The sequence below is a fragment of the Ambystoma mexicanum genome, chromosome 6q (genome assembly GCF_040938575.1).
Source record: "Ambystoma mexicanum isolate Mex_15411 chromosome 6q, UKY_AmexF1_1, whole genome shotgun sequence".
Classification (NCBI taxonomy): Eukaryota; Metazoa; Chordata; class Amphibia; order Caudata; family Ambystomatidae; genus Ambystoma; species Ambystoma mexicanum.
This window is the reverse complement of record NC_090937.1, coordinates 81,223,467-81,250,209: the sequence shown is the minus strand read 5'-3', so window position 1 is coordinate 81,250,209 and position 26,743 is coordinate 81,223,467. Positions and strand designations below refer to the sequence as shown.

The 26,743-nt window shown below is 45.2% G+C and overlaps 1 protein-coding gene across 3 annotated transcripts in view; it reads left to right on the top strand.

Moving 5' to 3' along the window:
* The window catches only part of LOC138515785 (transmembrane protease serine 11D-like), a 739,714-nt gene that overhangs the window by 477,533 nt on the left and 235,438 nt on the right, over positions 1–26,743 (top strand). For all 3 annotated transcript variants that reach the window (XM_069630499.1, XM_069630501.1, XM_069630500.1), the window contains exon 6: positions 4,471–4,631. In XM_069630499.1, the coding sequence (XP_069486600.1) occupies positions 4,471–4,631 (161 nt within the window). The remainder of the gene's footprint in view (positions 1–4,470; positions 4,632–26,743) is intronic.

Below are 26,743 nucleotides of genomic sequence, written 5' to 3'. Positions count from 1 at the left end.
GCTAGTAAAACCTCTTCTAGTTTGAAACATAGGATTGAACTACGGTTCCCCCTCTCCTCTGGTAGACCACTGGCTCCAAATAGAGAAGCAAATTGCGACCGCCAGGCTTCCACTGCTACAAGGGTCCCAATATGCCCCTCTTTCGAATTGTAAGCCGGCCCCCCCTTTACAAATTCCCAAAATCTTTTGGCATCAATGGTCCTATTAGTCTCAAGAAAGTCTTCCAACGTCTCTTCCTCAAACTCCATTTTTCTGTTCTCTATCGCCAAGTGATAGTGGGTTTGTGCTTGGATGATCTTGGCTCTAGAGGTAGGCAGAGATTTTTGACCATTAAATAGAGCTTGTTTAGCGGTCTTGCAGGCTTGGGCAAACCATCCCATTCATTTGATGTTCCCTCTGCAATTGTACTCTTCCAGAAATCCCCCAGTAATGAACCCTAGGATACCCTTGAAGTGCTCAACAACCTGCACCGGTTTGGCCACGTTCTCAAGGATACCGTGGATTTTCAGAGTCAACCAAGCCATTATATTCAAATCCAGGCCTGAGTCCCAGATTCTCCCCCAGTTTACTCTTCTTTTGGAGACTGTTTCTGTTTCCACTGATAGGTTGCTCTGTCATGCTGCCCCCCCCAAACATCCCTCTTAATTTCAAAACCAAGGGATGATGGTCGCTATTACCATCTGCCACCACCTCAAAACTTACTATGTCCAGTGAAGAACTCATGATGGCAACAAGTAAGACAGACACAAGTAATCAGTTCAATGGTGTTTATTGAACAATTAAATGCTGTATGCAGGTTGGAAAAATGCCTAATCTAAACCTAAATCTAAGATGGAAGCAAGCGTCAACATCAAATGAACAATAATGAACAATAAGGCAGTCCTAGTGGGGTTGTGTCAAGATAAAAGGGCCTACTATCACCAATGGGATGGGTGCAACCCTGAATATGCCAAATACTATCTGGCGGAAATTAGAAGGTTACCTTTGGACATCTCTGCTGGGCCTTCCAAACTCGGTTTCAGTGGACCTCATTAGGAGAGAGCTAGGTTTGCTTTCTCTGGAAGTGACAGTAACACTCGGTGCCATGCAACTCCTCAGAAACACCTCATCACCTGATTCTCCGCCAATCTACAAGATCATTGCGAGAGAAATATCAAACCGCCATCTGACTCCTCTAAATGTTTGGGTAGACAAACTAAGGGAGAAGCTCGCGGAGATTGCATGTACAGAAGAAGATCTGCTAGCAAATCCAGTAAGAGTAAAATCCAAAATAGAATCCCAAGATTGGATTAATACGCTTGAGAAAGCACAGTCTAACAAACTTACAAAACACCTCCCGCCAACCTTTAACAGACTGAAGACACCACTGCCATACTGCATAAAATTTCCAGACAAACAACTAAGGATAACCTTTATGAGAGCACGCTTAAACCTTCTGCCAACACGCGAAATTCAGGCTATCAGATTAAAAATGGCCCTCAAATAATGCAGACTCTGTGGCGAGTCCAACCAACCTGAAACAGTAAGACATCTCCTAATGCACTGTTCGGAGCTAAGAGATATACAGGCTACTTACATGAACAGCCTATTCACCGACTTTGTGGGTCATCAGGGAGAAGAAGAATCCAAATGGTGGAATAGACTGATGTCAGGGGAAAATACGAACTGGACAATAGCTGCGGCAAAAATTTTGGAAGGCGCTTTTCAAAAAATTCATGTCCAAACAGATGCACTTATTACGCTGCCAACCCGAGACCAGGCTGAACGAACCGGACAGGATTTGACTCTAACCGTATGAGAGGGGGTTCTGCGGAACTTTCCTCCGTCCTGCTTTGATCTCTGAACTTTAAATGTTTTGTTGTTGTTTTTGTTCACCCTTGGCTTTTGATCATCCTAACTATTTTTGACGGTCTTTGCTACATTATCATTGCTCTTTTCTTCTATCTTCTTCCTCTTCTTCTTCTTCGTCTTCTTCTTCTCCTGTTTCTTCTTCTTCTTCTTCTACTTCATCTTCTGTTTGCTTCTGTCTCCTCTTCTGCCGAAATCTCTTAGCTCCTAAGGAACGTTCAAGATTCTTGTAAAAATTGCTAATGTGATTATAAACAAGTAAATAAAAAATAAATTAAAAAAAGGGCCAAACCTTACAACTACTACAAAAGGGTGTGTGGGATAGTTCTCAAGAAAAGAAAGAAGTATTCTAAAAGAAAATGAGTCAGGATACAATGGCTTGGGTCTCCCTTCCCCAAGTTTTAGCAAGGGGTAGGATGGGAGCTTGGAGCACAGTACTGTCTTGGGCTTCTCCAGCACAAGACGACAGGTCCAACGCCATTCTCAGGACCGACGATGGCCAAGTTTCATTTCCTCTGAAAGTCTCTTGCTTTCGAGCCTAAAGTGTTCAAATAACAAAAACAAAAGTTCCTTTCATCAAAATGAAAGTTCACTATGGTGACACTGATTCACCTTTCTGGGTCCCCCTCTTTTGGGCTGACCCTTCTCAACTGTAATCCACAGTTCAGATAGGGAGATGGCTTCACCCCTGGGTCTCTCTCTTCTGGGTTGACCCTTCACATATTGTATTCTATAAATCATAAGGTCTTTTCAAACAGTTCCAAACGCTCCTGGTATTCGCTTCCCTTGTTTCCTTTCACTGTGGGATTAACGTCGCTTTCTTTCACTTAGTTGGCAGATCAAAGTCTTTCGATTGTACAGGGATTTTGCTTGACCTTCACGTACGACCACTTTCATTCCTTTGGCGGCCTTCTGGTATTTGAAGTTCTATTCAGATGGAGATCGACCAGTCTTTTTAATTAGCAGCCATGTGTTGCCGGTTTTCCCTCTGCAGCTGGTCTCCCCTTTACACTTTTTACAGTTAATTACATAGTTCAAAACACTTGGTTCAAACTTGCCACTTTGCGCTTTTCACTCAACACAGCCCGGTACTTATTGATTCTCCCCTTGACTGACCGGCTGGGATTAACCACTTGGCTTTTGGTTTTCCTGGAGTCAAGGCCAGTACAACGGACGCGGGAGCTTCGCTCGCTCCTGCTGGTCATCATAGGCTTGCCCCGTGTACCGTTGACATCTGCTGCAAGACACTCATGCTATTGTCTTGGGAAGATAGCTCAGGGGCAACGTGCTCGCCTTGGAAGCAAGACGACACAGAGCACCACAGGTTCGATCCCTGGGTCCAGGCTTAGAAACCTCTGGGTATTAAGCGCGTTATAAATCACATATCATATCACCTTAACTCTACACTTTAAGGATGCCTTAACCACAATGACCATGGCCCCCTAGCATCTGCCCCTTTGATTCGTCTTGGTGGGCATGCCATAAGAAACATAGACATCCAATAAGGGGATATCATGGGCCCAGGTTTCCTGTAGGAGGATTATTTCACGAGTCCTAAAAAATTCCAGAGAATCTACCCTTTCCAACTTCCCCCCTGACTCCCGCTATGTTCCAAGATACCAACCTCACCTCTGGGATGTCAGCCTCTTGTCCAATCCCCCCTTCCCCAATCTCCAGACTAATCCGAGCACCACTAACTACCTCCCCCTCTACTACCTGTGGCATGGCTGCCATCTGTCAGTCCAACTCGTCTATAGACGAGAGACGATCAAATCTGTTATGGGACGATAGACCCCGAATGAGATCACCCCTTCTATGCCTCTGCATCGTGCTCATACCATTTTGAATCCACGAGTGCTCACATGAAGGTGTGTGCAAGATAGGAGCTCCCCTGGCTCCTGTCCCCTCGCCCCTAATTCCAACCGTCTCCCATAGACCATATGGATAGAAAAAGTCCATCCCGACCATCCTACTATCCAATCTGTATCCGTTGGCCCTTAACCCTCTTGGTAGGTTGGAGGTGACCATATGCCTGACAATTTGTGGGTTTGAGAATGGCTACTTACCACTGGTAAATATTTGGCTGGTGGTGATGTTAATAGGATGTATTTCTGTTGTCCATAGGCATCAAGTAATCTTCTCCATCCTCTATTATCTAACATTTTCAATGTGTTCCTATGAAACCTCACACATTTTCCTCAGAAAATGTTACATTTATAAATAGAGCAATAACGTTAATAAGTATACCTCAAAATCGCTATTTCTAAATACTTATTAGAAAGGTTCTGAGGCCAAAAGGCCTACTGGACTGATCCTTCAACAATACGTCCCACCTTTGAAAGCTTTCATGAAAAAACATGTATGCGCCCCAGTGTAATTGTTTTAATAACATTTTAAAAAGCTGCTGGAGGAGTGGTGGGTAAGGTATGCATTGCTTAAAGCAGGTTGTGATTGTCTCTCAATTTGCAAAGCCAGCCCTGTTGACTTTGCTACTGCGTGTTTTGGTATGGATTCTCCAGTATAGATATAGATAAGGGGAGGAATGTTACTGGAAAGCTGCATCATGATCCATCTGTTGAATGCTGTCAATAATTTCTGCTAATTACCCTCTCTCTCGTGTAGTCCTGGCAGCGTGGTGCCGCAGTTTCTGGTATTGTTTTCCAGCCTCTCCACCGGAAATGATAGCGCCTTGAAGGGAAAGGTGCAGAGTACACTGCTTCAGACTTTGCTGGCCAACAGCACCGGGACTTTTGCCATAGATCCTAATTCCCTTCAAATCCAAGGCAAGTGCAATATTATTTTTATATTTTTGCCTCTTGATTCTTCACAGTGAACTGACAATGATGTATGATATGATAGTTTATACATATAGCGCCTATACACAATGTGCTTCAAAGTTCTTCAAGGCAAGTAGGAAAATACAATGACATTGTTACAGGCCATGAACAGTAAGGATGTGAAATTAACTATCGTACTCGGGAGAGTGGGAAGGAAATGGAGACAGACAGGTGACTGCTGTACTAGCCTGACGACATTTCTGGTAGAAACTGAAAAAAACAAAAGGTGAGGTAGAGGGGTGCAGAAAGGGAGGGGAGGAACAAAACAAGAGACTATCGCACTAGGCCTGACGACATTTCAGATAGTGCTGGAGGGCGTGGGGAAGAAGCAAGGGGGGGCACAGAAGAGGTTGCTATCATGCTATGTCCAAGGACAATTCTGATAGAGTAAGTGCATAGAAGAAAGTAAGGGGAGGAGAGGAGGAGAGGGGAAAAGGGAGAGGAGGAGAGAACAGAGAGTAATTATTCAAAAAGAGTGGAGAATCAAGAGGTGAGAGCAAATACAATTGCAGAAGTCAGTGGTAACACATAATGTTGCAAGCCAGGATACAAGATGAAGATAGGAACAGCATGATTCAGGGCCACCATGAGTACAAGATGGGAAGTTCAGCATGAGAGTTGAGAAAGGGTGACGCACAGTGAATCAATGAAGTCCATAAAAGTCAAATCCAGCATTGGCCACACGACGGTGATGGTGAAACCAGAATGCATCAGGACAGACTCCAGCATAAGTAGGCTGGAGGTGGGGTTAGGGGAGCAGGGTAGAAGAATCAAGCAAAACAGGCAACATCTGTGAGCGCGAAAGGGGGGGGCATACAGAACATCACGTGGGGACCAAAGGGGGTGGGGATGGCCTGTGGGGACAGAGGGAGTAAACACATGTTGGTGCATGCTCACCTGCTGTCTGAGCAGGGGTTCGGGCTCTGGGTCGTCCTGGTCCAAACTGGTCCAAACAGGAATTTCCCTTTTCTTCACCTGCCCTATGCTCCGGACGCCTGGGCGAGAGACGCCCTTGATCTAAGAGTTAAGAGCAGGAAGGAAGAGACAGGGCTAAGAAGGTGGGTGGTGCTTAGGCCAGGTGACCTAGATCCAATTGCACCTGCTCTCCATCTGCAAAGGAAAAGAGGTGGAGGGCTCCTTAAGCAGGCAAAAGAGCGGCAACCAGGAAGGCACCGGGTGGGCAGGGCTTAGGCCAGATGACCTAGATCAACTTGCACCTGCTCCCCATCTGCAAAGGAAAAGGCGCTTGAGGGCTCCTTAAGTAGTCTAGTTTTTTTGTGTTTGACTCAGTTTATTTTCCTTGAAGTAAGGCACAGATTTGTGGCTCCTTCTGAAGTGGATCCTTCTGTGGGCTTTCAGAAGAAAATGCCGAGTCAGTTCTTATTATGTAATGGTTGATACTTACTTGGGTCTTGTAGGTTACAATGGTTACTTCAATTAACCAGCACTAATAAGGAGCTTCCCATTTCTGCCAAAATCAAGAGAGCGTTGAAACTGCTTCAGTGGGAAGCCCTGTTGAATTATCTGTCAGAATGATGTCCTGCAACCTGACTATTGCAGGCCTCCTCTCATCACTGCTCTGGCAACCAGTGCCCATGCCTTGTGCCTACCTTGCTGGCTGTGTCCCATGAAAGTGTGAGTCTCATGCTGGACGGAAATTATTTGTTTTGATTCTTTCTATGTTCATAGACACATCTGTTGTCTGCTGTATATTGCATCACAAAGACAAAAGGCCACACACCCTACAATGTACTGCTCGGATTGCTTACTGTTAATCTCATTACTCTTAGTCTTACTCTTCATTGTCCCTGCCCTAAAGTCAGAGGTAGCTCACCTCCCACAGGAAACCCTCTTCTATTTTTACTGTCTTCTAGCCACACTCCCGACCCCACCTTCCACCTCCGGGCATAACAGGCCACCTCCCCAAGCCATAACAGTAAATTGTACTGCCCGGAAGGCCCATTCAACAACGGGGAAGGGTGAGGCGGGAAACGTGTACTGAGATGAGGAAGAGTAGGACTAGGAGTAATGCAGATTACCAGTCAGTGATCTGAGCATTACCTCCGCATCCACTCTTCCTAGTCCCAGCACTAAAGTCAGGCATGCCAACTCCAGAGAGAATGGGCTGAGATTAAAATACCACAGACCAGGCTGGGATATGCAACCCGACCAACACCAATTTATTGAAGCACACAGTCCAAGATAGTAGGAACAAAAAGCAATTCAAAGAAGTGCCACACTCAAGACCCCAGTCCTGAAAGCTCTAGCATCCGTACGGTGGAGGTTCAAATGGTAGTGACAAATACATTTGATTTGTATTTTGGAATTTATAACGCGCACAAAACGGACTAAACTGTATAGTGGAACAGATGAAAACAGGATTGGTAAAGAACACAGCTAGGTCCATATAAAGGCACCAGTAAATATAGAGATACTCTATCTAAACAAAAAGGTCTTCAACGCTCGACGGAACTGAAGGAGTGATCCAAGGGTCCTCATTTATAATGGCAAGGAGTTCCACAATTTTGCACCAAAAACAGAGAATCTTCTGTCACCCCGTGATTTATACGCTGAGTGGGGAACACATAAGAGGTGACAATCACTAGAGCGCAGCTGTCTCAGAGGTTGGTATGGGTGAATCAGATCTCTCGAATATAGAGGAGCAATACCATTTACACATTTAAAGATGATGCAGGCTACCTTGAACCTTATGCAATCTTCTATTGAAAGCCATTGTAAATCACTGTGAAATGATGACACATGAGCAGTTCTGCCCAACTTAAATATCATCCTGACAGCAGCATTATGTGCTTTTTGAAGTCTTTGGATTTGTTTAGATGGAATACCCAGCAGTTGACTATTGCAGTTATCCAAATGAGCACTGGTCAGTGCGCCAACCACAGATGCATGATCTTCTTTAGGAATGTAAGGGAGTTAGTGGCATAGAAGTCTCAAAAAAATGTCTAGGTCCAAACAAAATAAGTTTGGTCTTAGCTGCATTGACTTGTAAATGGTTTTTTGACATCCATCTGCTTACGTAATACTGGCACTGGCCCAGTCTGCTAAATTCTTCCCCAAAATTGGCAATTCTGATAAAGATCTGGGTATTGTCTGCCTAAGAGTGGAAATTCAACCTGTGGCGTCTCAGAATTTCCAAAAGAGGCTGAATATACAAATTCAATAACAGAGGTGAGAGGGATGATCCCTGTAGAACTCCACAATTCGACCTAATGGAATCTGACAGGAACTCAACTTATCTCACCTGTTGTTGATGGTCTGTCAAAAAAGACCTAAACTAGCCTAATGCAAGATCAGAAACTCGTCCTACTCCCTGCAATTGCTTCAGAAGGATGTGGTGATTCACTATGATGGCTTTGCAATGGTCCGCGGCCCTTAACAAATCATCCTGTACTGCTAGAAGAGCAGTCTGTTGCATGTTTTGGTCTGAACTCTGATTGGAACTTGTCCAATAGTAATTCATGTTCAACAAATTCCTGCAGCTGGCCAGTTACCACCTTTTCAAAGATTTTGGCCGGCCAAGATAGCCCTGCAATAGGACGATAGTTTTGGAGAATCTCTGAGTCCACTGTTGGCTTTTTCAATGAAGCAGAGACAATAGAATGCATTAAGCTCTCCAGAACAGTCCCATATGTCAGTGACTTATTAACAAATGTAGTCACAAAAGGAGGCAAATCCAGCGCAAGTCGCTTTGCTGCATAGGACGGCAGAGAAGATAAAGAGTCAATGGTAGGCTTAAGGGTCATCAGGAGTTGATATATGTCATTTCCTATTACTGAATGAAAATCAAAGATAGGCAATGGTGTCTGGCTCTATGAATCAGTCAGATTACCACAGATTGAGTGTCTAAAGGCGCTGGTGGACTTGTGGTGACCGCCAGCTCAATATCGGCCTTTATACATTCAATCTTCTCAACAAAAAAGGAGTTGAAAAGATTGGCCTGCACCACAGAAGAATCAGACGACGTTGCTTTACAGCTGGGGTTACAACATTTAGAAATGATTGAGAACAATACCCTTGGTAGATTACTGGCAGCTTGGAGTTTTTTACCCAGAACATTTTTTTTGTCTTGAAAATAGCCAGTTTATAAACCATGAATGCACTCTTAGCCGTACTTTTATTCTCCAAGGTTGCCTTCTGTTGCCAATTCTGATTGGTCCTACTGACTAACTTGCACAAAGGAAGTAGGTTCTATGAGAACCAGGGATGAGAGACTCTCTTATTTTTGGGTTTTAAAGGAGCGGTCTTGGCGCAAATAGCGCCCCAGGTCAAAGCTCCAGCTGCAAAGAATTCTTCACACGGAAGCAAAGAATCAATATAGGCAAGAGCCTTGTTGATTTCATTGCCAATCATTGTATCCAGATCGTTAGCTTTCCGAGAATATATAAGCGTTATGTCTTTAAAATGAACTCTACCCCCCCTTGGGTAGGCTCAATGAGAAAAACTTCACGAAACGATCAGACCAATGGACAGCCATAATATCCTTCAGAAGGGCATAGTTACCTCAAGCTATAATGATGTCCAAACAATGTCCCATTATGTGCGAAGGTTGAACCCCCAGGGGATAAAGACTATGGGCCTCATTACGCGGTAGGAGGTAGCCATGGCGCTATTAGCGCCATGGCTACCCCCTTACCGCATTCCGTGTTCCTGGAATAGGGACTTACCGGGTCATTCCAACCTTGGAGGATCAGGTAAGTCCCCATTCCGGGAACCGTTCCCCATTCCCATTCGAGCCCCCATAGGGCTCAATGGGAATGGGGATGGAGTCAATAACGGGCCCGCTATTAGCGAGCCCGTTATTAGCTCTGAAGTCCCCTAACGGGTCCCTTCCATATCCCCTGGTAAAACCAGGCGTTGAGGAAGGGACCCGCTAAGGGACCTCGGAATAGGATGGTAAGGGATTACCAGCACCGGTGCCCTTACCGGTGCCGGTAATCCCTTACCACCTACCGCGTAATGAGGCCCAATGAGTGTTCAAAAGATCCCATAGCTTTTTAGAATCTGGTTTTATCTGATTCGCTAGCCAGATATTCCAATCGCCCATCAAGAGCATATCCTTGTATTTGCTCCCTCACTACTGAGGAAGACATCAAGGATCTCAATTTTTTTTACAGGAACCCGGTGGTCTGTAGGACAGAATTATATGAATAGCAGCTTTACGGGAGATGTGGAAGGTAAATTGCCCAACCTGCGCATCTTCACCCCACTTTAGAGCATGTAGGTGTGAGATATGTAGTGCGGCCTTATGGATAATTGCAATGCATCAACCTTTTTTAGCCACCCTATTAATATATTTAATCAGATAGTCATCTGGAACCAGCTCATGAAATGAGCTCCGAGAGGCCTCCTTAAACCAAGTTTCAGTAATCAGCAGTAAATCCAGGTCATAATGTTTAATGAGCTCTGCAGTTTCAGTGGCATGAACCCCTGCTGACTTTGCATTCACAAATGCTGCTTTGCAACTCGCAGTATTTCCCTCAGTCACTGTGGGAGATCCTGTTGTATGTTTGATGATGTTCAAATCCCTAATTTTGTTTAGAATTCTAAGAGAGATACTCCCACGAGAATTATCTAGTTCCTTCAGGTAAGTGATGTTATAACTAAAGCGGTTCATTATTCTCACAAATCTTACTGCTGTAGTGAAGATCTTTCCACAAAAACGGTCCTACTAGACAGGAGTACAACCGGCAGCATCTCCTGCCGACTGGCGACCCAGGCAGAAACAGGCTAAAACAGGCTTTGTGGGCCAGTTGTAGTCTGTGTTGCGCCTTGCTTCAGTCGAACGGGTGCGCGACACATGGAGTCTTGGGGCTTGTAGTTCAGACTACAGCTGTCACGACTCGCTCCCTTCGCTCCCGTTCCCACCACTTGGGGGCATGATTTGGGGTTTATTCCCTACTGGACTTTTCCTCCGAACCTTATGCTACAGTGCTGTGATGAATTGGGAGCGCTAAATCCCTATTTTCCACGCTACTTCCCTTCCAGATCCATTCCAGGTTTTTGGCAGCCAGCATGCTTCTTTAATCAAATGACTATGCTTCCCAGAATGCCTGGCCCACTGCTTCACCTCCACCCTTGCAGGACAAGGTTGGGTGGAGGATAGGCAACACCTGTGGCTGCAGGTGCAGCAATCAGCACACCTGAGGCGTGTGCTCGTTAAGCAGCTTTAAAAGCCTCAGTCTTACTTCAGTCCAGCGCTGGTCATCGTTGCAATGTTTCCTGTTGTGACTAGTCCCTTTTTTCCTTGATCTTAGCTTTTGTACCTAGTTCCTAGTTCCTGTTTTCTTGTTCCTCCGCCCTGGATTTCGGATTCATGCGCTAAATTGATTTCTGCTCCCTTGATTCCCTTTTTGTCTTCCTCTGTTTGCAGGCACCATTTCTCAGTGCTTTCCCCTTTTAGATGCAGCCCAGTTTGTCTGTGTTCTATATTTCTTTGGCTTTGTCCTTTGCTGCTGTAAACCCGTATGCCTTAGCCTTCCTCTTAGATTAGCTTCCTGTCTTTTCCTTGGAGGGGTAGGGGGAAGTTTGCATTGGTTATTTCGTTTTTCCCTGCTCCTGATCCTTACTTTCCATTGGGATCCATTCCATGTTTTCCATTGCACTTCTGCATTTATTTCCCATTTGATTATTAGGTGTGGTGTGCTGTTGTAGCTAGCTCCTGTGTGAATGCTTATGTGTTCCTCACTAATTTGTAATCACTATTCCAACTTAGGTATTTAGCTTTCCTCCCATTGCTGTTATAGCCTTTCTGGGTCCCAGTTTCATCAACAGGATTCGTGGGCTAGCTGACATTCAAGAGGTTTATCTCGTCCTCGTGAGTACTGTTCTTTAGTTCCCTTATTTAATACCATCAATAGTGTTAGTTCACAGATCCTGTCATTGCTTGCCCTCCACGTGGGTTTAGCGCTGTCAGTACCTGTAACAGCAATTGGGGGTAAAGCGCTTGCCGACTTTCCTCGCGGTCAGGTGCTTACCCCACATCCCTTTTCATATATTGGTTTTGTTGTCACACTCTATTTGCACTCCTGGGTTCTAGCATACATGAGTCGTTGTTCCTGTGTGCACGTAGTTTAATTCGAAGCTATTCACTGTGTGATTTAGTGCACATTTCCCTTGCCATATTCGCTGCCTATGTACTCGCCTGACTAATCCTGACAGAATGACCAGCCCAAAATTCCCATTGAATATGGCAAGTTTAAGAAAGAAAGGAAGTAAGGCCTCTAACAAGTTTGTACAGAAAGCTTCCCCTACATTTACCTGTGACAATCAAATCACTAGTCCTGACTTAAAGGAACTCCTTGTCACAAATGGGCATTTACGTGCAAAGTATTTTTCCCACAGGATGGCACATCCTACATTGCCTGATCCTAGTTCTGTCTTTTATTTAGATCCAGATTCTATGTCAGTGCAAGCCTTAGCCGCAGAAAACAACACACTGTTAGACTTATTATACAGGAGTACCTCTGTTGTTGAACCCCATGATTCCAGTTGTGCTTCACCTCAGATTGAACAGTTTCATGGTACAAACATAAAGAATGGAGGGGTTCCTTGCATAACTTCTGTTTTCTATCCTCAGTCTAAAGCATACTCCTTTGCACAGGTACATACTGTAGTCCCTAATGCCAAGAGGTCTAATGTCAATAGTTTGCTTAAGGGAAACACAGACCAAGTTGGTAAGAGAAAGTATAAATCACAGAACCTGCAAGCAGTAGATGACAATGTACAATCGGTGCACATCCAGATTGCTAGTGCAGGATCCAGCCCTGATGCCACCATGCCTTCCACTGTGCCTACTGATAGGGATGTACATTTAATGCAGGGCATGCTAAGAGCTAAGCTTGAGGAGTTAAGATAAGAATTCATTTCTTTACAAGAGGAGAATAAGACCTTGCACTCTTTACTGAATACACCTCAGACTTTATCTGTTGATGAAGTGAACACTGTTCAGCCCCTGAGTGCAGAGACTTTGGTAAACCATGATATTTGTCAATATGTTAGATCTATTGTGAGTGAAAGTCTTTCTTCTAGCACAGCGCTTAATCTAGGCACAGTTTCTAACAATTGTTCTGCTGTTTGTCAGGGATTGCAGTTAGCTGAAGATTTACAAGCCACTCCTTTACCTAAAATTTCCTGTGTAGCAGTCTGTCATAATTCTGAGCTAGCACACATGCAAGCTTCTAATTTCCAAACACAATCCACAATGGTGGCATACACAGATTCAGTCACTACAGTAGGCTTAGGCCCTGCTCTTGATACAGCTGCTGAGACTGAAGTAGATGTTCAAGCTGATGTGGAAAACGATGTTACCTCTGGGTTCACTCTTCCTTCTGCCAATTCTGATCAATCCGAACAGTCAGAAACAGTACAGATTTCATCTTCTGATGGACTCATTCCACAGTATACAGAACCAAAAAACCGGCAGGCGATTCCTGAACTGTTGATTGTTAATCTGCCTCTTTCAGAAGCTAAGACAGAGGAATGGACAATTGACGAAATCCTGATTAACAGAGACTTTACTATGGTAATTCCACTGGTTGAATTTGACTTCTACAAAGAAAAAGACTCTGTGTCACCCACTAAAGAAAGGGACTGCAAGGGTACAGCTCAGTCTTTGGTTACTGGTGCCAAGGAGTCTACTGCCCTAAAGGTGCACTCCATTCCTGAGCCACCAATGTGTCTGTCAACTTCTGAGACTTCTGTCTGTCCTCCTACAACCATTGACTCTTCTATGATCCAACCCACAGCCCTGCATTCATCTTTGGCACACGTGTCTTCACCCAATGAACCGCTGCCATGTCTGCCATTTATTCAAGAGCCAGTCCCAAAGACCTGGACATGTTTGTATCCAGCAACCGAGATTGCTCCAGCTTGCATGCCTTCAGCCTCAAGGTTTCCTCTGGCCTGCCTTTCTTTTGCTTCAGGAGGAGCACCAGAATGCCTGCCTTTTCCACAAGACGATTCTCCCAACTGCTTCACTTTAGCATCAGAGCCACCTAAATATGCAGCATCAGAGTTTGAGACTTTTGCCAGCTCCCGCTTCAGAGTCATCAAGCTGGACCAAGTGATGAGTCAGAACCACTCACCTGGGTGTGCACAGGGGGTGGTGCAGACCGGCGTATTACCTACAGGACTTGTGCAACAGAATTCCGCCAAGAAGCACCAGTTGGGTGCTAGTAGCCAAAGGAAGGGAATGACTGCTGCAGTTCAAAATGTGTCTGTTATTGCTCCTTCTGCGAGTGTGCCTGAAATACCAAGTACTGCGTCTATCACTCCTATCAGTATGCCAAACGTCCCTGCTGTTGTATCCAACGTGCAACAAAGTGGCTACACGACTGTCACCAGGAGTACCAGCCTTGTACAACCCATTGGACTTCCAGGTCTCCAAGGCGTAGAACATGTGCAGTCAAACCTTAGTCACTTTCAACCACAAGCCTTTTCCCAGATGGATGACAGAAGAAAATCTGAACCTCTACCTCAGCCGCCACCTTCTCTAATGGCTGAACATAAACCTTTCCTGAAGCCAGCAATTTCCTCACCTCCCGCATGTCCACTCTCGGCAGAAAGGCTAACAGGGCTTCTACCATTGTCTAAGGCATGTTGCACCAGCCTGCCTCCCTCCTCAAAGACTTATAAGTGTCCACTCCCAGTGACTGAGCTTCCTGGACCTTCCAACTCTGCTTCAGGTCCTGCAAGTCCTTCATGCCGTTCTTCGAACCATGAGTCTCTTCCTCACCAGAAGCCACCGTTTCCATCAGTGCCACCTCCAAAGACAAAGCGCTCCTATCATGGAAGTCCATCTGCCTTTGCCCACAGGCCACCATTTCCATCAGTGCCACCTCCAAAGAAAAAGCACTCCCATCATGGAAAGAAGATGTCTCTTGCGGGTGGCGGGCACCAGAAGACTGCCGTGGGAGGGGGTATACTGTCACGACTCGCTCCCTTCGCTCCCGTTCCCACCACTTGGGGGCATGATTTGGGGTTTATTCCCTACTGGACTTTTCCTCCGAACCTTATGCTACAGTGCTGTGATGAATTGGGAGCGCTAAATCCCTATTTTCCACGCTACTTCCCTTCCGGATCCATTCCAGGTTTTTGGCAGCCAGCATGCTTCTTTAACCAAATGACTATGCTTCCCAGAATGCCTGGCCCACCGCCTCACCTCCACCCTTGCAGGACAAGGTTGGGTGGAGGATAGGCAACACCTGTGGCTGCAGGTGCAGCAATCAGCACACCTGAGGCGTGTGCTTGTTAAGCAGCTTTAAAAGCCTCAGTCTTACTTCAGTCCAGCGCTGGTTATCGTTGCAGTGTTTCCTGTTGTGACTAGTCCCTTTTTTCCTTGATCTTAGCTTTTGTACCTAGTTCCTAGTTCCTGTTTTCTTGTTCCTCCGCCCTGGATTTCGGATTCATGCGCTAAATTGATTTCTGCTCCCTTGATTCCCTTTTTGTCTTCCTCTGTTTGCAGGCAGCATTTCTCAGTGCTTTCCCCTTTTAGATGCAGCCCAGTTTGTCTGTGTTCTATATTTCTTTGGCTTTGTCCTTTGCTGCTGTAAACCCGTATGCCTTAGCCTTCCTCTTAGATTAGCTTCCTGTCTTTTCCTTGGAGGAGTAGGGGGAAGTTTGCATTGGTTATTTCGTTTTTCCCTGCTCCTGATCCTTACTTTCCATTGGGATCCATTCCATGTTTTCCATTGCACTTCTGCATTTATTTCCCATTTGATTATTAGGTGTGGTGTGCTGTTGAAGCTAGCTCCTGTGTGAATGCTTATGTTTTCCTCACCAATTTGTAATCACTATTCCAGCTTAGGTATTTAGCTTTCCTCCCATTGCTGTTATAGCCTTTCTGGGTCCCAGATTCATCAACAGGATTCGTGGGCTAGCTGACATTCAAGAGGTTTATCTCGTCCTCGTGAGTACTGTTCTTTAGTTCCCTTATTTAATACCATCAAGAGTGTTAGTTCACAGATCCTGTCATTGCTTGCCCTCCACGTGGGTTTAGCGCTGTCAGTACCTGTAACAGCAATTGGGGGTAAGGCGCTTGCCGACTTTCCTCGCGGTCAGGTGCTTACCCCACATCCCTTTTCATATATTGGTTTTGTTGTCACACTCTATTTGCACTCCTGGGTTCTAGCATACATGAGTTGTTGTTCCTGTGTGCACGTAGTTTAATTCAAAGCTATTCACTGTGTGATTTAGTGCACATTTCCCTTGCCATATTCGCTGCCTATGTACTCGCCTGACTAATCCTGACAACAGCACCATACGTTATTCGTTCGTGGAAAAGGTGTAACCACTTTTAAAACTATTGAATGCTATCAAGGTAAGCTGCTAAGCACCAACTTTATTTCACACAAATTCAGACAGTTAGTTTCACACAATTTCAGTCAATCAGTAAAATTGATAAAATTTTATCCCCTAAAATATTACTATTTAAAAAGCACGAGCTGTCACAATAAATGTGTTGGGGTCAGACCAGGTGGCAACGCGACAAATGTCCTGGATAGAAACTCCCCGCGCCTCCACTCATGAGGAAGCCATCCCCTGGACCTACCCTGCACCACATATGGGAGGGTGAAACCCACAGAAGAATAAGCCAATGCGATGGTATCCCACAGCCATTAACTGATCGTAGGGACAGATGCTTTCCCACCTGGGGCAGCGCCACTAAACGTGGCAAATAGGCTAGAGGAGGAATGAAAGACCTTACTGCGTTCCACATAAACCAGGACAGCCCTCCTTACATCCAGAGTAGCCAGCGGACCTCCTTCGGTGAGGAGGGTGCGGGAAAAAAGGAAGGAAGGACAATCTCCTGCGAGACGTGAAACTTTGAAGCCACCTTGGGGAGCAATACAGAAGCATAGGTAGGCCTGGACAATGAGAAACTCTTGAGAAGCCTCCCCACCAGCCAGTGAGTGACCACCAACATCAAGTCTCCCAAAGTAGCGGATGGCAGCCCACTGAGCATGCAGCCTGGAGACAGAGAGACCAATGTTGAACCCTTCCTGGAGAAACTGCAGAACAGGAGCCCGATAAGTCAAGGTAGAGGACCAGGCACCAGGACATGAAGTGCCCCCAGTGATGCTCCTAGGCCTTCAGAGTGGAAGGACTCTGGTCCTGTTGAATGGAGGACACCACCTCAGCAGAGAGACCCCCATACACTAAGCAAGGAGTCTCAGTTTCCAAGCCCCCAGACCAGGTTCTTTGGCCCCACCTCCCTCGCCCCGATGGGAAGAGCACCGGATCCAGACCCCCTAAGAGAGGAAGAATGGGGGAAACTACTAGGCCCAGCAGGTGGGGGAACCAACGCCTGTAGGGCCAAAGAGGAGCAACCAAGATGACCTCCGATTGAGAGTGCCGTATCCATAGTAGCACCTTCTGAATGAGTGTAAGGGGGTAAGGCATTCAGAAGCCCCGCTGGCCATGGGGGGGTCAGGGCATCCACCCCTCATGTCCCCTGGGAGGGGAATCTGGAAAAGAAACAAGGAACCTTGGCAGTCATGGAAGAGGCAAATAGATCAGGCTTTATCTCAGCCAGTAGGGGAAGGCCTCTCTTAAGCGTGCGCTTAAACTGGGGTAGAGGGGGTCTAGTACCCCCCGATAGAGATGGTGGGGGCTCAGAGTCTGGGAACCCCATATAGTGGGACACTTGCAGCAGAACATCAGCTGTCTTCTCTTTGTCCAGGTATTTGCCCTTAACTTCTGCAGACCTGGTGGAGGGAGAGTCGCCCAAGCTGGAAGATAATGCATCAGAGGAGGAAGAGGATGAAGGGGACACCCCCCTACTGCGGTGACCCTGGATACCCTTCTTCTGTAAGACCTTGAAAATCCAAAGGTGCTAATCATCAGGCACTCTGCTCCCTCTTCTTCTCTTGGGAGAGGAAGAGGAGGAGGATGGTGAGGAAGAGCGAGGCTCCACATGCCTCATCTTGGCATTGTGTTTCCACATGATTAGCACAACACTGTGAAGCAGCAGACAGGGGCACTCCTGGATTGCCAAGTTAAATACGGCGGCAAAACCCTAAGAACGCGGGAAGCCAGCATTGCCTAGCAACAACAGTCCCATACTTTGCCGCAGAACAGGTGTAAAAAGAACACAACCCTGCGACATCCTACCAATTCACAATATGTAGCAGGAATGAGCAGCCAATGTTTAATGCCGCCTCCCCTCCTTACCTCCTCCCGGAGTGTGATCACCCCAGGCCAGCAGCTCCAGAAACCCGCTTCGCTCAGCGGTCAGGAAACAGCTGTGCCCACCCCTGACCATGGCGGGCCCCCTCAACCAACACAGTTGGTTATGCCGGCGAAGGCACCTGCCCAACCTCAACGGAGGGTCCCTGTCTGGCAGGGACCCTCCAGAGTAAACACAGCCTTGACAGAACAGTGGCACCAGCATCAGGAACTGTCCCCCCGCAGGCTATGCCATGGAGGGGGGCAAAGGAGAACAGGAGTCCCTGCCAGAGGCAGGAACAAAAAGAAACTGTTATGGCTGGGGGGAGGCAGACTGTTCTGTCTGGAGGTGGAAAGTGGAGGGGGTGTGGCTAGGGGAAAGTAAAAATAGAAGAGGGGTTCCTGAGAGTGGTGGCCCACCTCTGACTTTAGTGCCTGGGCGAGGAAGAGTGGACTTGGAGGTAATGCTCAATGTTTATTTGTATTAGCACCCCGGTAATTGGGATGTGGGTTCCAATTAGGTTCTTAGATCACAAGCTTTACCTAAGGTACAAGCACGTGTTCCGAGCAAGTTGTTGGCTCATCTGATACGTTCCGATAGCTTCCTGCCTCGCCATACACTCAACACCCAACAAATAAAAAAAACATCTTTTTTTTACTTACCTGCCACTTCTATCCCAGCTTGCATGTCTTCCTGCATCCAATCCGGCCGCAATGGAAACGAAGAAGGGCTTTTGCTTAGAGATCCCATGCCATTTCCATGTCCACTGTCTTCTCCGTAGTGCTCTTCATTGGACAGAGAAAAGGGCTTGTGCTCCCAGCATGCCTGTTTTATTCTCTGCCAATCAAAATCCATAAGCCATTCCATTCAATGGAGGGCAATACAACCATAACTCATGTGGCGGCCCATTAGAATCTGGTGCAGCCCACCATTGAAGTGATTTTTTCCTAAATCAAGAAAAAAATAACTAAATGACACTGATAAGCCAATGAAAGCAATATGTGCCGCCTCCATGAGAACTGTTTGCTTGACATGTAAACATTGCGTTTACTCCACTTAGCTGCATATACAGTCTCTTCAGGCATAACAGCATTTGCACGCTCGGCTCAAATAGTAACTAAAAGCAGGGACTATTTAAAATATTCTTCCAGGCTGTGTCTTTGGGAATAATTTTCCAAGTCCCCTAAAGACAGGGGCGTTGCTAGGGGGGGGCTGAGGGGGCTATAGCCCCGGATCTTTTGGCTGTAGCCCCGGATAGAAGCTCAGGAGCTACAGCCAAAAGACTAGCTAGCCCCGAGTCCTGACAGCCTGGACATTAGCTTAGCCCCGGGTCTTTTCCAGACCTAGCCACTCCCCTGCCTAAAGAAGGGGTAAACCCAAGGCGTACGCGGATTATGCCTGCTTTCAGGCTCAGGGATATTTTCCAAATGTTTGCAGATGGAGTGGGTGCGCGGGATGGTAATGTTTACTGCCTGTCTTGTGCACTCTGTCTTCAAAACCTCCTGGTTTTACGACAGCAGGAAATTTCCATGCTGCCATCAAGCCAATGGTATCCTATGGGATTTCCCCTGTTTTTGCACCTGATTTAAGCAGGCGGATTCCTTAGTAAATACAGTCTTCAATGCAAACATGACAGGTACCATTTTTTGTGTGTGCAAAAAGGAGTTTTAATGAGGATGTTAAGGCTGTTTTGCCCATTTGAACATCTTTTTTTCACACAACATATTGCAAATGTGAAAATTGCATGGAGGGTAACCTTCTGCACATAGGTACCACCACGGCGGACCCCACCATGTAAGCGCAACCTTTCCCCAAATTAGCCCTTTTAATAATTTAAACTAATAGGAGATTTTACAGAGATCTCAAGTCGTCTCTTGATGGGTGGAAGCTCACATTAATTTGCGTTCTGGTTCATGTAGTCTTACATTTATAAAAGTAAATAACACTGCATGTGCATTACAGCAATTCAAATGACATGAGCTAAAAGCCAGGAAGTGCTATATGTGACTTGTGGGCTTCACATACAGGGCTCACAAAATCTACTAGCCCACTGGTATTGGCAAGTTGTTTTTTATGTAGGGTGACCACCATTTGCAGGATACTCGACCTTACTGGCGTATTTGGGTGTTAGAAACTTATTTAGTATTTACTAGAAACACACTGTTTGCAGAAACTGGAAAATGCAAGTTTCACTGTGCATGCTTGACAGCATTTCACCAAATATGAAGTGCGCTTATGACGCCATGCACCATTTTACAAAAGTACTGCTAAATGTCTTGTCACCAGTCACCTTGGGGCAAGTGTATTTCTCTAAGGTCGAGTATGTAAACTAAGGAACTCGCCCTGCAGGTCTAGTAGGATTTTTAATAATTTGCAAGGCCTGACATAGTTTCCCTTTCATAAAACCATTATCAATGATCAAGCGGTGACAGTCGGTGCGTGTTTATTGGAATCCAGATGTCCTCCTCAGCCTTTTACTTTCATAGCAGGTTGCTGCCATTGGTCAAAAGAGAGAACATGCTCCTCTGCTAGTCAGTGAATATATACCACGGGGCCTTGCACACCATCATTTTCTAAAGGGGTCTGGCATTACTTTGCTATGACTTCATGTCTTGTGCTCTGATAGTTAAAGTGGCACAGTGGTAAATGCAGGATTTGACATAGCTGAGAGAGATCCCTGTATATCACATCAAGGGTGCCGTAGTCATGCATGATTTTTCCAGCTGTGTAATTATGCTGGCAATCTGCCCTTTGAACAGTTAATGCATACTAGTTGTTGCTGGCGTTGTGAAAAGCCTTAAGCAAGGCTTTTACGCATTTTGTTTACATAATGCCCCATTTTCATCAATTTGTATGTCGAAGAGGAGAGGCCCACCTTCTCCGCCACACAAATACAACAGCATTTGTGCCGGCATGCATTTTCATGCTGGTGCAAATGCTGGGGATCCCTATGGAGTCCGCCAGCTTTTTCCACCAGCAAAATGCAGGCGCACTCCAGAGGGATCCATTGTAAACACTGCCTGCCATGAGTACATGGCAGGCAGCGTTTATTCAATTTCCACAGTGGAATGCAAAAGGGGAGGACAAAAGGTGGCGTACATGATTGTACGCCAGCTTTTGTCCTCCCCTTTTGCACTCCGCTTTGCAAATGATGAACATTTGGCAGCAGGGTCCTGGCTATGCCAGAGTGCAAACATTCCAAGTCCCTGCCATCAAATTACGTGGAGCAAGAAAATTAGATCCTCTCCGTGTTTGCCCGCTCTGTGAGGGGAACTGACAGCTTCTCCACCCACACCTATCTTTGTTGCAGGCAGTGATAACTTAAACTCTATGATATAAAACCACCACACACTTGGTGAGACGAACTCTAACTCTGGATATTTGTGGGCTCACCCCTTGCACCACATACGACGCAGACATGAACAGGACTTTTTGGGGGGAACATGATGAGATCCACCACATTGATTTACTCAGTGGACTCGGCTGGTGCTACTATTTACCCTCAGAATGATCATACTTGTCATTGCAACATGGTGCACAATGCATGCTGTCGTTTTTGTAGTGCAGCGATGGCAACCATCTTAGGTAAAAGTGAATCCGACGTTGATTCAGCCGGGCAAAGTCCAGATTCTCGGCCATCAGACCCTGCTGTGGTGATCCACCTTCACGGGACAAAACGTGTGATTAGTTTGATTCGATGTGATTATGTTAATGTTAATGTTAAAGGATATTTATACCGTGCACTAGCACCACTTGAGTGGTCTCCTGGCGCTCATTATAGCGAAAACAATTTCAGAGAGACCATTTTTAACGAAACAAAAACAGCGAAAAAAACTATTTGTCTTTTTCTATTTGGGGGTCCCCCTCCCAATCCCCCCATTTCCCTATGTGTTTAAGCCCAACCCGACCCCCTCCCCACCCATTGTATCCCCTTACCCCACCCCACATCTATATTACCACAAAAATGAAGTGTTTTTTCTGCTGTTTTTGTTTTGTAATAAATTCCCTCTATGTAATTGTTTTCTCTGTAATCACTGGATACTGCTTAGTTCTTCCTGTCGCGTCTTCTAAATATTTTGTGTGTGTAGCACTGCCTCTTGAGGTGTGTTTAGTGGCAGGATCTCACCCATCCGTCATGGCAGACATCATCCCACATCCATCGACCACCAGTGCCATCACAGGAGTGACATTACAGGGCTTTTGACCCTGGTGAGCGAAGTGGCTAAAGTAAATTTGTTAGACGTGCAAAACTAAGAACTTCAAATATTACAGGAGCAAACCAAAACAGCCATACAAGGTACAAGGAGCAGAACAGTGGCCACAGCTGAGCCCTAAGAGATGCTCTTGCAACCAGGTTCAGTGTCGCAAAAGGCCTGGCGGCCATTTCCTTGGATTCTTTCTGAAGGCCCGACGTTTCCACTGCTAAGTGACAGCTCGACAGAGGTTGCAGCTGTAGAGCCGAGCATCTTCTAAATTTATATTTCCATGTTTGATCATGATACTCCTAACACTGGGCCCCCTTACACGGACAGCGGTAAGGGTTAACGGTCACCGTTAATGGTACCGGTGACCGTTAACCCTTAACGCCTTACTACGAGGTCCCTTTGCGGGTTGGAGACTTTAACGCCTGCTTTTTTCAGGCGTTAAAAACCAACCGGCAAAGGGACCAGGGAGCTAATTACGGTACCGCAATTTGCGGTGCCGTAATTAGCACCTTCCCCATTCCCATTATACCCTATGGGGCAAAAATGGGAATGGGGAAGGGCAATGGGGGAAGGGGGAATTACCGCCCCACCAACCTTGGAATAGGGCAGTAATTCCCCTTTCCTCCAAGCAGCCAATAATACCCAGAGCATGTGCAAGTAGTTTTGCTACCCTAGGTGAAAGGTCATTTTGCGGCCCCCCATTAACAACCCCATGTGTCCAGACTACACAATACCCTGATTCCAGATGTGTCCTCACCAAGTTAATGATTTCGAGATACTAACACAAAAAAAGAAAAAGCTCATCAGAACTGAATCACACGGACAACTGATGTTAGCCTAACTAAAAGCTGGAATAATCCCGGAAGGCCTCCAGGTCAAAAATATCCCTCGAGTTTTCATTGGCAACGCAAAGTTCAAAGGGAAATTTAGCGGTGTCGGAAATAAATGCTGAAGAGACTGGCTCATTTTAATTATTGACATCGCCCAGGAAGAAGTGAAAGAACAACAAGCCGAAATCAACACTCTAGAAGAGAAAATCAAATCAGATCAGGTTATTACAGAAATAAAACAAAAATTGGAAAAAATAGAGGAAGAAATGGCTAAATTCAAAAAATTAACCATCGATAAGAAGATTTGGAAACTAAAAAAGGACATTAAAATGTACAAGGAAACAAAGACCTATCCATATCTTGTCGAAACATACTACGACAACATCAACAAAACAGGACCACCGAGAGGAAGAAAGGGATACCAAAGGAAACAATATGTTACTTTCTCGAACACCACCAATAGTACTACAAGTAGTGACTCTGACAACAGCACCAACACCAACGCACCAAGGGGAGGCAAAAACCAGACACAACAGTTTTTTCAAGGGAGGGCACAAGGAGGCCGCAATCGAACCCAAGCCCCACAACGGATGCAGACGCGGAACTGGAACGGACCAGTGCAGAATTGGTAATACCCATTTTCAATCTCTCTACTCATGTCCTCACAGAAGGCGAGATTAAAGTACTAAGTCGTGGTCTCAGTTTTGTACCTGTCAAAAAGGCAGAAAGTTTCCAAACAGAGATTGAATTGCAAAAATTCTTCCGAACAATCAGGCTAAAATATTTCTTCCGAAATCCTAAAGTAGGGAACAAAGAAAAGGAAAAGAGCACAATGGGCCTAAAACCTCAGTCGACCTTTTTCCCCACGAACAACATGATAAGTCCAGCCATCGCTGCTTTTGAAAACAAAATAATTGAAGGAACCAAAAAACTATTATGCACTAATAATTTCTCCAAAGACAAGTTGTGCCCGATGGAAAGACAGGCATTGAAAGACCTACAAACAAATGAACTACTCGTAATAAAACCTGCAGATAAAGGAGGAGGAATAGTCTTATGGAATAAAAACGCATACAATGAGGAAATCAGATTACATCTACAAGACCAGAAATTTTACAAACCCCTACAAGGCGATCCGACATCGCGCCTTAAAGAGGAGATATTGAGCCTAATGCAACATGCAGAAGCCAAAGGGTGGATAGATTACGATGAAAAATGTTTTCTAATTAAGACCAATCCAACTATTCCAGCATTCTACCTACTCCCAAAAGTACACAAAAACAGTACAACACCTCCGGGGAGACCGATAGTGTCGGCAATAGACTCGATCCTCGAACCTTTGTCAATTTACGTTGATTGGTTTCTCAGACCTTTTGTATCGCGTATGAAATCGTATGTTAAGGACACGACGAGCATGATAAAGATCATAGAAAATATAACCAGAGAACAAGGAGACATCTTAGCAACACTAGATGTGGTTGCTCTATATACCAGCATTCCGCAGCTCGAATGTTTAAAAATACTGGAACAATACTTGAACCAACGAACCATGAACAACAAGACAGTTCCAACCCCCTTTACCCTTGAATGCGCACGATTGGCGCTTATGGAGAACTACTTCATTTGTGGAGATACTTTCTATAATTAAAGACATGGGACCAGCATGGGTGCAACGTTTGCCCCAGATATTGCCAACTTATATATGGACTCTGTAGAGACAAAGTCCATTTATCACACTGATAACCCTTTCAAAACTAACATCATCGCATGGTACAGTACATTGATGATTGTTTTTTAGTATGGAGAGGTCCAAACTCACTCCTGCTGGAATTCCAAGGATGGTTAAATCAATGTAATGTAAACATCAAGTTTACCATGTGCCACAATACAAAGACCATTCCTTTTCTGGATTTAGAAATCAGAACAGAGACAGATGGCTTTCTAACCACCAGCCTATATCGGGAAAAAACGGATAAAAATACACTTCTTGAATTTAAGTGCTACCATCCAGCAAGCCTAAAGGCCAACCTTCCGATAGGCCAATTCCTAAGAGTACGTCGCAACTGCACGAATCTGGAGGACTACAGGACACATGGCAAACAACTTAAAAAACGTCTGGAACAAAGAGGATATCCGAAAAAGTATATAAACGTGGCATACAAAAGTGTGAAAAATAAAAATCGAGAAACATGTCTAAATCCGCCAAATAAAACCACTGTGGAAAAAATGACATGTATCACAACCTTCACTCCGATTAGCCACAAGTTACGCAAACTAGTCCTAAAGAACTGGCATGTTATAAAAACTGAGGACTTTAATCCAGCACCCCCAAGATTTACGTTCAAAAGACAGAAGAACCTGAAGGACAACTTGGTCCATACATACCCTCAATTAAAAAAAACAGATTCACAGAATACTCTCTGGGACCTCCCACCGGTAACAGGACATTTTAAATGTGGTATGTGTTCGGTTTGCCCACTCACGAAAAACATGAAAAGTATAAAATTGAATGAAAGAGTCTGGCATCTTAGATCATTCACAAACTGCAACTCACAATGGGTAGTATATGCGATCCAATGCCCATGTCAACTTCTGTATATTGGGAAAACAAAAAGACACATTAAAATACGCATAGGAGAACATCGGACTAACATCAGGAACCAAACACCTAATAAACCCCTTGTTGCCCACTATCTCCTACTAAAACATAAACCATGTGAAATATTCTGGTTTATCATTCAAACAGTTCAAATTTCGAATAGAGGTGGAGACCGCGACTTGGCTCTGCACAAATGCGAACAGAAGTGGATTTTTGACTTGGATACAGTGAAAAATGGTTTTAATTCATCAGTTGAGTGGGGAATTTTTTTCTGAGGAGAACACCTTGAGCCTGTATGGCCTTTTTTTCCCAGATATGTTTTCTACCACAACAAACACACGGGCAGTACTGTATGAAAACACTGTCCATGTGTGTTTCATGTATCATTTCTTTTCACTCCAACGAACAAAATACAATCACATATCTCGAGACCTCTAAAATAAAGAGCATCCACCATCTGACTCAGACTCTCCAAGATGGCCGCATGTGCCACCAAGAAAGAAAAAGGCGTTTTTTGAAACACGTACGTGGCAGTCATATGACATGCAAACACGGAAGTAATATAATCCCCTCTCTCGCAGTACCAAATTCAAACGAGTTGGTTTTCCCGCGCCGAAACTGAGAGGAGCTGCACTGCGATGAGAAAAGATTGTCCTACTGAATCATTCAGAAGGTAAACAAAACTAAAACGCTGAAGATTCGAAACTTAAAAACAACAACGAAATCACGCTAATGAACGAGCAGAGAATAGCATATTACAGCTAATGTGGAGATTTTTTCTCCTAACGTAGGTTCTATCCCATCTGTCCATACAGGTCTTTTGAATAGAAAAAGAAGGTACCCCTAGGAAATTACATACAGGGGAAACGTGTAATTGCAAAAACAACCAGTGCCAAACTGGACCACATGACTTCGATAAAACCATCAGGTCAGTAAATAATGAAGACGACTCTTGTGCTTGGAAATATCAATATGTACAAACGCAATAACGATTCGTCAAAACTTCAATATATGAATTGTCTCCGTAGGTTTGAAAGTCTGAATTATTTCGACGAAAGGACCAACCACTAAGCCCAAACAAGATAAAAGCAATCCACTGTATGACGACATACAGGGCATGGCAGTGAATCCACCTGTCGCCACAAATAAAACTAAAAATCTTAAGTCCGACTACAAAAGCATATAAAGGTCAGTGGCAAGTGGGAATGTGGAGAAGTTTGTATCCATGTCGCACAAAC